Below are 13449 nucleotides of genomic sequence, written 5' to 3' on the forward strand. Positions count from 1 at the left end.
TGTAATATCTTCCCAACAGGAGACTTTATTGTTCTTAGTAGTTTAATCAATCATAGGATGCAAGTGTTTCATGTCAATAGCATAAACTGAGAGCACTTCAACGTAATAAAATGTTACGATCTTGTAAATGTTGCCTGTACAATGTATCCAGCTGGTGAATATGGATGCCAAGAAGATGAAAATCTGGAAATGCCCAGTTAGATATAGCATGTTAGGTAGTTCTATATAGAATTTGTTTCTTTTCAAAGTCCATTTTTAATAACCACAACAATTGAACTCCTGTTTTTAGATTATTTCATATGAATCACTTTTATTGTTTAAACCAATGTTAAATGATCTTTTACTAATATTTTTTTTTCTGTTTCACTTCCTGCAATGTTTGCTTTGAAACCTCACCAATAAGGCAAGCAATGTAAACTAGATATTTATAATAGTTGCTTTATATACCTTCATTTGACACCACAACAATAAAATTGAAGACTTTCAACTAAAACTTTGTTTGCCCTTGAGGGAAATCTTAGGGCCCACACCTGAGATTTGCTAGATATTATCTTCTGTTCTTTTATGGGGTAGCTGAGCTGCTTCATTTGACACTGACAGTGCACTAAACAAATATTTGCATTTGTGAGTCAACAGTGGGTTTACCCAAATGCATTTATCCTGATAAAAAATGGAAACAAAAAAGGTCTACCCCCACTAAAATAACTACAGAATTCAAGGAAAGTTGGGGTTCACCCCCTCCCCCCCCGCCCCCCATGGAATCTGTCTGAGAAAAATAGTATTGAAATCTTGGAACTCCTTATAACCTTTATCTGAAAATGCTCCATGTTTTCACCTGTGTGAGTGTAAATCAGTAAGTCAAAATGATTGGTTTAAATTTGGAGTGAGAACAAATTCAGAAATAGAAAATTGCCAGATGGCAGTGTCATGCCTGAAGAAAGCAGTACGTTCCTGCTATTTATATTTAACATGGTTCTAAATAATTTCCTTAACTTTTCTCTGAAGTGCAGGGTTTAAAAGTAATTCAAGGAGCAAGGTAAATTCAAAATAATTTGGTATTTCCATGTACAAATTGTTCAGGCTGAAATGCATATCCTGTGGAAGAACCAGTCCCTGGATCTTTGCATCCAGTTTGTCATGTAATTCTGTACACAGACATTTCTTCCAGAAAAAGTAACCCAAAAAGTCACCCTTTATCAGAAGTTTGAGGATCAGCCAAGGTATTTTTCAACCATGTCATTACTTATTTTAGAAACAGCTTATTTGTGTCTGTGTAGATTATGCTTTTACTGATCACAATGGTATTTTTTTCTGGATTTGAAATACAGAGTGAGGAAACCACATCAGTTATTTTTGGCCTGTCTTTTATTTAGCATCTCTCCATGTTTAAGAATTGTTACAGACTGTAACAAAAATAGGGAAAGCAAGTGGAGAACCCTGAATCCTTTGACTTGCTCCAGGTAATACATGTGAAGTGATTCATCATCTTGATAGTAAACCAGGGTGTCATTTTGGTATCTGTCCTTTCCAGGACGGCTCAGATTTTTTCTGCGAAAAGCTGGATCCTACTGAGTCAGTCACATAGTACAACATCATTGAAGGAGGAAGATATGATAAGTGAAGGAATAATCAAGGAGGTCATGTTCAGCTCTGGATTCAAAATATGTTTTGTGAGAATTCATTCCTTAGCTCTGAGACTAAATGCACTCTTGTGTTTAACACTAGCAAGGAGCACTTCCACAGCAGGCCCTCTGAGTAACTGTCAACTTCCAAGTTCAGCTACTTTCAAGATTTTGCTTTCAGCATTTTTTATTTCTAATGTTTGTGAACTCAGGTTTTGTTTATTTTTTTTTGATCAGAAGAACATTCAAAGAGCAAAAAGAGAAGTTAGATTAGACACTGTGCTTTGTCATCCCATCATCAAAGGGGATTTGCTAATACTGTTATTTAAGCATATTGTATATTAAGCCTTTTTACCTGGAAGTCAAATTTCATTTCTGATGTGGTAAGCCATGCTGAGCTCCCTCTTCCAGAATCAGAACTCACTTAGAAATCATAAGTCTTCAGTTTATTTCCAAATATATCTATTTGAGTTTCTTTTTTCCTGTAGCAAGATACAACTTCTCGGCTACTGCACCAAGAATTTTTGTTTTAATCCTTTGTTGTAACCTTACACTAGGGGGAAAAAAAACTTTTGCAAACAAAAATATTGATGATTTCTCTAACCTGAAATCTATAGGTACATATTTCTGTAGCTTTTCCATGGGAGCAAATATGGCAGCATCAAGTACTTAGACTGTTATCTTTCACATTTTCAAAGCACACTACTCTGCTCACCTATATGGAAATGTGCATGTTTGTGAAAACACTTTTAAATGTGTGCTTTGTGGTTTTGCCCTTGCGTTTATCTGTAAGATCATTCAGCTATGGAGCAGTTAATCTCTAACTGCATATTCACTCTGCAGTTTCTTGTGCACATACAATTGATTTCTTTATTTTTTTGCATACTTCTGCACAAACACTGCTTTCCACATCAGCCCCAGGACACATCACATATTCCCTGTGTCTTTTGAAGTTCTCTCCAGCTGTTTGTTATATTTCACATTAATTGATTTTTGTTGCCTTTTTTTTAAAATGCTTTTCAAATAGTAGTCATGTTGAAGATGGTAACACCTCCTCTGAAAGGTGATTAGAAATAATTTCACTTGGCCAGATGAATAGGATACTCTGTCCACCAGTCACAGCAACAGAGTGGTCTCAGACAGAGTCCAAGGTGTTCTTCTGGGAGTTCTCCACAATACTTTTCCCTTTTCAGAGTGACAAGTCGCCTTCTGCTGCCAGTCAGTCATCCTCTTCTGAGGGGAGATGGCTGGCCCTAGGCTAGGAGCGAAGTTCAAATGGTAAAGGGGTTTTCCCAGGTACGGATATGAATGAAACCATTTTTTCAGCTTTTTTCTCTGAGCACTAGCTCTTGTTTGAAGGTAGGGGAAAAACAATCTGAAGACTAAGCACAGGAGGGGATACCTGTATCCAGAACATTTGAATGAGAAAGGAGTTTAACAATAAAATTGCAGCCCTAGCCGCATGGCCTTCTTGCTCTGTGTGTGTGTGTTTTCTTTCAGAAGCAGTGTGGCATAAATAACACTAGCCATAAAGCTCTTCTTACACAAAAATATGCAAGCCCAGCTCGTTTCCAGTGCATGATAATCATTGAGGCTTCCATGAGTGAACCTGGGATATCTTTTTAGCTAACAATTAACCTTAAGCCCGCCTTTCCCCTTATGCATTTGGATTAAAAGGGCGATATGGAGACCGAAAGCAGCAGGCATGAGTGGTTCATTCTCAATGGACTAAAGGGTTTTCAAGTGTGGAATCATCTGACAAAGTCCAGGACTGGCAGGCCAGGCAGTGAGGGGACTGGTCTTACTAGGTTTAGAAAAGAAGGAGAAGGTCTGTCCTGTGACCAGGCTGACTTCAGGATGTTTATGAGCTTCATCATGCTGCTCTCACTGTTGCCAGCAGTATTCATATGGTACAGATGGCAGCTATTGACTTTTCCATTTATTCAGCTCCCCACTCTCCTTTGTTCTGGGGAATCTGCTGTAATTGGAGAGTTTATAGTGTTTTCTTGTACAGAAGTCTAGTGTTTAGAGTAAGGCTTTCCTTGTCAAGACTTTAAGAGTCTATTCGTGACTCTATATTTGTATGACCCTGGGTAAGTCATTCAGCCACAGTTTTACTTCAGCTTTCCAGGCTGGAAAACAATACGAGTCTCAGAGTGCTTGTGTCAGGCTTCATTCATTTGATTGACATCTCTGGATAGAGGCTGTTTTAATAGGAGGAAAACACTATTATTCTTATTAAGCCGTAAATCCTCTCCCTGTATTTTGGATGGAGAAAAGATGTGAAGGGATAAAATTTGCCTGTTAGTCTCATTTTGTATAGGCCTGATACCCATATATTCTGTTAAAAAATTCTCCAGGGCAGTAGCTGGGAACATGGGTATGTGATTCCTGGGTGTCCTGGGCAGCACAAGTCTTGGTACAATAACTTATTAAGTACTGAGCAGGGACAGGCAGCAGCAAAGCAGCAGCATGCCCCTCCTCACCGTACACAACCGGCAGATCAGCTGGACTCCGCTGCTAGTAGTGGGGTACCTCTTTTACCTCCTCTTGGGGGCTATGGTGTTCCAGCTGCTGGAGAAGCAGGCAGAGACCCATTTTCGGGACCAGTTCCAGCTGGAGAAGCTCAAGTTCCTGCAGAACTACACATGCTTGGACAGGCAAGCTCTGGAGCAGTTTGTACAGGTAAGAGGAACAGGCTCCCGTTATTTTGGCTCAAGCATTATTTTGGTAAGAAGAAATTATACTGTTGTGGCCAAGCATGTCATCAATTGATCTGCTGTCCATGACATTAAAAGACTAACTGTACAAGAAAAAGGCAGAGGTTTCTCAAGCCCATTCACCTACCTCTTTATGCTGATCTATTGCACTGCTTTCTTTCCCAGTTATAAACTCCCAAAATATGCAAATCTGCTGATGGACCTTCATGCTACCCTGTGATAATTTCAGCTTCATGGTTTTCAGCTCCCTCATTAATTATTACACGTGAATTATGCATAGCGAGAAAAACCGAATCAAACCTACAAGAAGTAGGCTGCCCTTCCAAGGTGCTCCAGTCCAAATCTGTGCAAATTCTGCCCTTCTTTGTACTAGAAATTGTCTACTGCCTTTGAAGGTGGTCCTGCACTTCCAGGCCTCTAAAGAAAAGATAAGGTCAACCATCATGAACTGTGTTATAAATAATAAGACATAAAGGGCTCTTGCTCAATATGGGTTGTCAATTAATGTCATCTTCAATTACATTTTAGTCTATTCCTTAAAACTGGCTGGAGATAAATTACTAGACCTTTCTTGGTATTATTATAGGCATATTCTCATTCTAATGTTGCAAGAACTGAACTGAAATCCTTAAACTACCACTTTCTTTTGTGCTCAGAATTTATCCACTTGCAGAGCAGGGTGCCTAAACAGTGTGAGCGCTTTCTGCCATGTCATTAAACCTGATAGAAACTCTAAACATGCTGCAAGGTTGCGCTGTCCCAGTCAAAGGGCTTCCACAAAGGTATATGCTTTTGATAAACAAAAAGTCCAGATTCTGTGAATGGATTTAAGCAAACAGGGAAGTTCAGATCAGAAAGGGAAGAGAAAGTGCCTGAACCTCTGTCTACAAGGAGAATGTCACGAGTACTAACACTGTGATACTTGTCTTGTGGAACATTTGGCATTGGTCAGAAATTTACTAAAGTTTTCAAGAACTTACATGCCTGAAAATGTGTCTGTTTTTTTTTTCAGTTTCACCAGGTGGTGATATTACCTGGCTTTCTCTTATTTCTGTGATAACAACTGTAAAGAAGAAAACCACAATTCTCATTCTAAACCAAATTGGGATACTTCATAAGGAGTGGAAGGTTTAGTTAAATCTCCCATACCCTAGAAACTTTAGGGAGGGTTCACACACGTCCAGATTCTCCTCTCTCTGGCTCCAGTGGAGCTTCCTTAGCACTGCTCTGCCACTCAGAGAATCACATTTTGCCGAGTCTCTGCTGAATTAGATGCATTTCACTTGTAAGCTGTTCCAGACAAAACCGGCTGAGGGCACCAAATTACCATCTACAATGCACCAGACTTGCTGTTCCTCAAAGTAAATGTTAAGTAGAGGTGCCCTTTGATTCGCCTGTCATTTATAAGACCTCCTAAGAAATTTGTCTAGCTCTTACTAATAGCAGGGAATAGAAGTCTTTCCATATTAAATCTCTGACTCTAAAACACATGCAGGGAAGCAATCATATCTCTGTACGTTTGAACTGTATGGTTAAGGAGGCCTGTTCATCATGCCTGAAGATCCAGTCTGAAAAGTGACAGTATTCATCCTGTGGTGAGACACAGCCACTAGACTCAGTCTGGTCAGTATCTTGTCTTATTGCCAGTTCTTTAAGCCAAAATCCTGGAATATGAAAATCAACCCAGGTTTCTTTTTGTATAGCTATTATCACTAATAATAGAGTTACAACTCTTAATTAATTAACTTTTGACTTGATTGTGCATGAAGCAAATTCTTGCCATTCCATGTTCATAAACTGCATTGGCTCTGCTTGGCTAAAACTGCCTAACTGAGAGGTGGCCCGGAGCTGCAGGTCCTAAGCTGAACAGCCTGGAGCTTTGGGAAAGTGCAAATCCAAACTCTGTTATCTAATGTGTCTCAGGTACACATAGTTTGGTCAGGAAATTATGGCATTCTGACAGCATAACTAAGAAGTAGATTCACTGAGCAAGGAGGTACCTTTTTTAAATCCCTATTTTGATATGTCCATACTTTTTCAGCCTCAAAGGAACTGATACAAATATTGACCAAGAGAACCAAACCCTTGTGTATGACCACAAGTGGATGCAATGTGCATTGGGAGGGAGACAGGAACAGAAATGGCAGGCAGCTTTTACTCTCTGCACATCCTACTATACCTTTATGTAGGCTTCATACTCTTACTGTAAATTACAGCACATTGCTTTTACTTAGTGACTACTTCTGATCCCAAAGGCAATGGCTAAGGTTTACCAGCCATTCAAGAGCTGCTCTGTTCACACTCCAGCCATAGCCATTCCTTGAGCTGTAGATGGAAAAGAGCTAGAAGCCACTATAACTGTCCCACATGAAACTGTTTGTTTAGGAATGATTCTCCTGAGCATCAGGATGCCATTTCTTTCATGGGGTTGTACTTAAAAGCAACCATGACACCAATAAATCTTGCCTTGTCAGACTATGACTGATGTGTTCAACATTCAGCGTTGCCTTACCCTTCCATGTTGGCTTTCGTGATGTGAATGTAGTTCCTCTGAACACTTGTGCATTAAAATGGATTGAATTGAGAAGTGTTCCTTACAGAGATTAATTAAACCAGTGATTGTTTTAGACATTGCAAAAGACTCACACCTCAGTAGCTCTCGTGTGTTCCTTCTAACCAGCAAATAAAATAGTAAACTCTAGATAATTTGACATGTCAAATTCTTCCCATTCTAAGAGCATGCTTTTAATGGCTAATATAAAGTTATTTGTTGTATTGAAAAGAAACTCTGCTGGCACTTCAATCATGACATCACTTGTGGTGATGCCTAGTAGCCCTATCTGATGGACTTGACCAATTCTGTAGGATTTTTTTACTGAAGGAATAACATTGGCTATTAAGCTTAGGATTCTCAGTCCACCAGCACAGATCAGCTAATATTGCAGAACCTATGCAAGATTAGATACCTTGTAGTGGGTATGTTCATCAGATAAACAATCCTTCTGGCAGTGGTCAACATTTGAATCAAGAAATAATATCTTCTTTGGTCTCATACTCCTGGAACCAACTAAAGCTGGGGTTGCTGTTGAATCCTGCTCAGGTTTTGCATCATAAAAAAATCTCTAGAAGAGATGAACAAGCAATTCCTTCAGGCATTCGGCAAAATGATGAAGGCTGTGACCTCGACCACAAAATTGGTATGTAACAAACAAAGGGATTATTGAAACTCCAGCCACTGAGCAGAGAGTAACCTGTCTCCTTCAGATAAATCCTCAGGGGGAGCAAAGGAACACAGTCTTCACTAAGGCATCTAACAAGATACGTGATGTGTAAATAGGAGCAGCATTTCTTTTGCATGTAGTAGTTTTGGTCATCTGGTAAGAGCTGTCTGGAATAGCAGAGAATATTTCATTAGCTAATCTTTCAGACTAGGAGAAGCCTGATATTCATTGAAGATTATTGGGAAGTCATGGTCAAAAACAGTAATTAATCCTCACTAGTACTTACATGTAGGAAACAGAAATGAGGTTCTTCCCCATGCCCCTCCCCACAGACATAACCATACATTTACATGTACCCAAATTAAAAAGGAAGGAGAGAAGAGGAAATGACTTTATGTTTTATGGCATGACTTCACTCTCTTTTCCCAGTTTGATCACTCTGGGGACTCCCTCCACTGCCTTCCCCTTAGCCTTCAAATAGTTACGAAACTGATCCAACTTCAGTGGCCAGTTCTCCAGTGATAAGAGTTCAAGTTCCTGGCCAGCTCTATTTCCAAGTTTTGCGATGTCAGCACAAGGCCATTTTAGTCATACTCTACCCTGTTATCTGTTATCTACTTTGCTTGCTCATGGTGGAAAGCAATATTTACTTCTCTCTTTTTTTCTGACATTCTTCCTGATTTGGTCTAATGGGTTCTTCATCTTTGCTTCTTTGACCTCTTCTGCCTCAGGTCCTCATGGAAGCATGGGAAAAAGGGGTCAACCCAGAAGGAAACTCTACGAATCCCAGTAACTGGGACTTCAGCAACTCCTTCTTTTTTGCAGGAACTGTTGTCACCACTATAGGTGAGGTACTCTCTTTCCTTATAAACTGGTGTTTCCTGCAGCTGTTCTGTAAAGCCCCCAGAAATGTGCAATTGGTAGACAGAATACATCTACAAGACAATCTTGACTACTGTGGGTTATGGTTTTCTATTGGTTTCCAATTATACCTGTTATTCTTGTGTATCCAGTGCATTACACCTGCGAAGAGAGCTGAGTGCCTACTTGCTGCATGCAATATCATTTTATACAAGCACAGCACAACATCTTGAGGTTGCTTTGAAGCACTCAGTTGCACTTACCACAAAACCAGACATCTATAGAAAATTACAAAAAATTACTCTTCAAGAGTAATATTTTTCATGTTAAATTTTCTGTTAGTAGTAGTGAACGCACAGGGCTCTATCATAAGCTATGGAAATTTGTAGGCAGATTTCATTGCAGAAAATCATAGGTCCCCAGATTCATAAAGCTTAATGTAGTTGAACTTCCAAGCCTAGGAACTTCTCATCATGGCCTGCAGCCTGACGGTAAAGCCTTTTCATATACCTGGTTTTTTCTTTTTTTTTTTTCCAGGGTATGGTAACCTATCCCCCAGCACAGTGGCAGGGCAGATCTTCTGTGTGTTTTATGCCTTATTCGGAGTGCCGCTCAACCTGGCCTTCCTTAATCAGTTGGGGAAAGGCCTCAATGCTCATCTGATTACTCTGGAAAGATGGGTGCAAAAGCCAGGCCGTGCCCAGGTACAGTGTCAATCTATCATTTATTTCTACTATTTTGAAAGTAATAAACTCAGATAGGCACTGTCACTGCTAGATTGGGTTTGCTTTTATGTGCCTACATTTTTTCTGAACCACAGCAATTATGTGGACCTCTATATCAGAAGATTGATATATTCTATTTATCTACAATAGCTTTAAAGCAATTTGGTTTTGCTTGAAGGACTCTAGATTTGCCTTTTTAAAATCCTGGCTCAGCAAAACTGTTAAGCAAGCATGGCCCCAATTTTGAGCAGGGTCCTTAAGCTCCAGTGACCTTAGCAAGACACATGCACATAAACACATTGCTGAACCAAGCTCTCATTATCTAGTCTATGCTAGCATCTATCCAGAATCTAGCTCTACACTGTGCAAAGAAAACTTATTTTTATTGGACTGCTAATCTGGCTTGAATTACCTTCCCTGATTGTGCCAGCAATTTAGCACTTCCTTCCTTTTCTTTTCTTGAAATGTAAACAAATACTCCTCCTTAGTTATAGTTTATTGGTGAGTCCAGATGTATTGGAATAAGGGAAGCACTGATAAAAGAAAATACATGAAGGTCATTTATAACAAAGTTAGTGCATGTTTCCAAGTAAAGTTTCGATGGATTGACCCCTCTGGTTAGGGAAAAAGGAGATTAGATATGTTGAAACGTTTCAGAGTTTAGCACAAGTTTTTTTTCCTCTTTTTCATTTGTAAAATCTCTGAGTCACTGCATTCTTCACCTACGCTGGGAAAGATTTGCGGGTGAAGCTATATAGTACTGTCAAATGTAGATTTAGTTTATATGAGCAAGAAGTTCTTTAGCTGCATAACCTATGTCTGTTCTCCAAATACATGCAGCTCTATCACCAGAAGGATTATTATGCTGCATCTTTCCTGAGATTTCTAATAGCACCTAAGGGATGTGATTTTTTTCTTTTTCCTTTTCACTCCTGCACTAACATCTCATTTCTGGCAGAACTCCTATGATCCTAAGCTTTGGAGCTGTATCTGCTTGTTCACTCTGAAAAACCTCTTCCAGGCAGTTGCTTCGTCTCCTTTTGGACACAATTTAATCATACTTTGGGAAATTAATTACAATCAGTTCTTCTTCATTCCTGACTTACTGTCTTCTACATTATAGGTTTGTACCAGAAAGTTCTTAAAAGCCAGGGTAACAAGTGATGTTGTACATCTCAGAATAAAGTTTCATGCAAACTTTATTATCTAATTAAATGCTATTACACTTCTGGCATGAACTAAATGAGAACAGATATCAACTACAACGTGTTGATCAGTAATTCCCAAAGTGCTTTGCAAATGAGGTAAGTAGTATTATGCAGCTGGAGAGACATGGTACATAATAGAGAAGTGGTTTGTCAAAGTCACCCAGTAGGCTTACGCCAAGTTTCTCAAGATCAGCGGACTATTTTATATGTGAGATAATACAGAGAGAGAAAGAAAACATGATACCTGGACCTTCCATTTTACAAACAAAGTGGTTTGGCTTTTCATCCAGTCATAATAGGCACATGCATAGAAAATCATACTCTGGTTTGAATGCCCTTGAGGGCATTTTTAAACAATTGCAATGTGTTTGCATCAGCCCACACATCACTAGTCAAAAGTTCACCAGAGTGTGTTCCCTGGAAATCCAGGAGTTCCTGATCTTCAATCCTAAAATCAAACACTGGGCCATTTCCCTGTCAAGATCCACCCACTGACCACTCTGTGTACCTATCTATTGCAGCCATGTATGACGTAACTTATCTCCCAGAAGGCAGACATTTATACTGAGAGACACAGATCTGCCCTATGCTGACAGAAAACAGTTCTGCTCTGAATGCTTCTAAATTTAAAATAAAAGCAGGACAAACTGATTTCACTTAGATTTCATCCAAACACATTTTTGGCTGAACTCTTGCAAACCACTTTATAAATCTTTGGAAGCAGTCATGGTAAAGAGAGCCCTGATTTGTTCTTGCCAATCTTTGTATCATGAGTTATGCAATACTTGGCAATTTCCCTCAAAGATAGGAGCCAATTGAGAGCATCTCTACTTGAATTTAAATTGTAAAGTGAGTATTTAATTCCTATGGTTGCCATAAGTTTGAAAATATGACTTGAACGTAAAAAACTCATTGCAAAAAGCTTTTAAAAAATCATCCTTTTTTTTTTCCTAATTTTGAGATTTTTTGGATTCATGATTAGGTACAATATCTATGTGCAGGGTAAACAGTGAGGTTAGTCTGCAGCACATGGTAGCATTGGTTTATCCTTCTTCTTTTGGACATTGCTCCCAGCTGGAGTGGGTTTTGTGATTCAAGAGCAAAACAGGCCCAGCAATTTCCACTAGACAACTATTCAGTGCTGTTTAGCTGCCATCTTTCTTTTATCATTCAGGTGGTTCAAACACTGGCAGTGGCCATCTTCCTGATCACTGGGACCTTGCTTTTTCTAGTCTTCCCACCATTGGTCTTCAGTTATGTAGAAGGCTGGAGCTATGGAGAAGGCTTTTATTTCACCTTCATCACCCTGAGCACCATTGGATTTGGAGACTACGTAGTAGGTAATAAAGAAGGTGAACTGTATTGAGCTTTGTTGAAATCAGTTACTCTAGTATAAAGCCAGAGAGAGCATAGATACCCATTCCACTATAAATCTGGTACAAGAACGAGCTGGGCCAGACTGGTTATAATGAGCTAATGTATTACATGGCATGGGCATTTTCTGTTTGCAGCTAAGCTGAGAGTCACCAAATTCACTTCAGATGTGCCACTGAACACCCATTCAACGGTGACTATGTCCAAGCTGGTACGAATGTGATCCATGAGTGGCAGGTGGTATATAAATGAAATCTCTTTGTCAGTATTAGGCCTTTGAACCACACTTTCCTGACAGTGATTTGTTTCAGCAGGTGCCTACCATTCCCACTAAGAAATCATGTCAAATATGAAATCATCAGTACTTACAGCAGAGATAATATCACTGACAACCCTGGAAAGCCTGCGAAAGAAAACAAACCCAGTGAGATTACGTAGTCTTCAGTGATCTAGGCTGAGACATAGCAGTAGAGATACATGAGGGGCTATTTTTCCACCCACTTATTTGAACAAATGCTCTTAACACATTATGTATAGTGTGTTTATTTGTTAAAACCACTGTCTGTTACTTCACAAGTAGCAGCTCCCCTCTTCTAGAGGTTGTAACTATGTCCCAAAAGGAGATAAAAAGCCACCCCATGCTGAATCTGGGCACTGTGGAGTCTGATGATGATCTGGATGACAGAGACTAAATGGATGGCTGCGGTGCTGTTCCTTGCCTGTATCAGCTGCACTGATTGTCCATACTTTGGAAATATCAATCTAGGGATTAAGATTCCCATAACCACTTAATTAAAATGGCTGCATATCCCATATAATATTTTACAGGTGATTTTGAATCCTGGTTACTGAGGTATATCACCCTACAAAAAGCAATCACTGAGGTAGTAAAACATACCTTTCTATGCCATCAGGGATCCCCTGTGTGTCTCTTGGATAAAATATAGCTAATACGGATTTAAAGTTGGCTTTCTGAGTTGATTTTTTCCTTTGTCAGTGGCTAGGAACACTAGATTTTCTGCATCCCTGATTAACAGTAGATACAGCTACTTCTGTTACATAGCCTAGGCTTCAGAGATTTGATGCAACTTGTGCTAAGCTTAACCTGAGAGTTGGAACTCAGGAAGAAAAAAAGGGAGGGAAAAAAAAAACTTCATAGATCACACAAACTTATTAAACATAGACTTTTGCAGGGGGCAGAGAGGGTGTATGAGTATGCATGTTGTCTGGCAGACCAAAGCTCTCAAGATTAATATGCAAATTTCCTGGATTTTTCAGGCACAAACCCCAACAAGCACTATATCCCAGTGTACAGGAGCCTCACTGCAATTTGGATTGTTTTTGGCTTGGCCTGGCTGGCTTTGGTGTTCAACGTGGGAGCTGACTTGATGGAAAAATTCCTTCAACTGAAGTGGCACAAGCCTGACTTAAGCTTGGCAGAAGGAGCCACAATCAAATTGGAAGATGAACCTGAGCAGCCTAGAATCCACATCCCTAGCTGAGAAAGGTACACAGAAAGCAGTCCTGAAAGTGCATCTTTCATCTATATCTCATACTAAGTAAGCCCTGTAGATAAAGGGCTAAACCACAGGTTGTGGACTGTTTCCTAAGGAGGAAATGTTTCAGATGCATTGCAATTTCCACACACTGTGTAGGCATCAGCTAATTAAAAACTCCAAAGAAGTAGTGTGCATGGTAAAACAACTGTCCTAGGGTTT

The 13449-nt window shown here is 39.6% G+C and overlaps 1 protein-coding gene across 1 annotated transcript; it reads left to right on the forward strand.

The window, feature by feature from the left end:
* Positions 1-4094: 4094 nt before the first annotated feature.
* On the forward strand, positions 4095-13233 carry LOC104482844 (potassium channel, subfamily K, member 16). The gene is made up of 5 exons (XM_010124426.1): positions 4095-4307; positions 8295-8409; positions 8962-9128; positions 11532-11697; positions 13010-13233. Exons 1-5 carry the CDS (start codon positions 4095-4097, stop codon positions 13231-13233), a joined length of 885 nt encoding a protein of 294 aa, XP_010122728.1.
* Positions 13234-13449: the final 216 nt, after the last annotated feature.

Source organism: Chlamydotis macqueenii, chromosome 3 (genome assembly GCF_036417535.1).
Source record: "Chlamydotis macqueenii isolate bChlMac1 chromosome 3, bChlMac1.mat, whole genome shotgun sequence".
Classification (NCBI taxonomy): domain Eukaryota; kingdom Metazoa; phylum Chordata; class Aves; order Otidiformes; family Otididae; genus Chlamydotis; species Chlamydotis macqueenii.

Excerpts from the sequence above, each read along its gene's own strand:
- LOC104482844 (XM_010124426.1), top strand. The coding sequence starts at position 4,095 with ATGCCCCTCCTCACCGTACACAACCGGCAGATCAGCTGGACTCCGCTG. Across the intron at positions 4,308-8,294 it reads CTCTGGAGCAGTTTGTACAG|GTCCTCATGGAAGCATGGGA; the intron begins GTAAGAGGAACA and ends CTTCTGCCTCAG. Across the intron at positions 11,698-13,009 it reads ATTTGGAGACTACGTAGTAG|GCACAAACCCCAACAAGCAC; the intron begins GTAATAAAGAAG and ends TGGATTTTTCAG.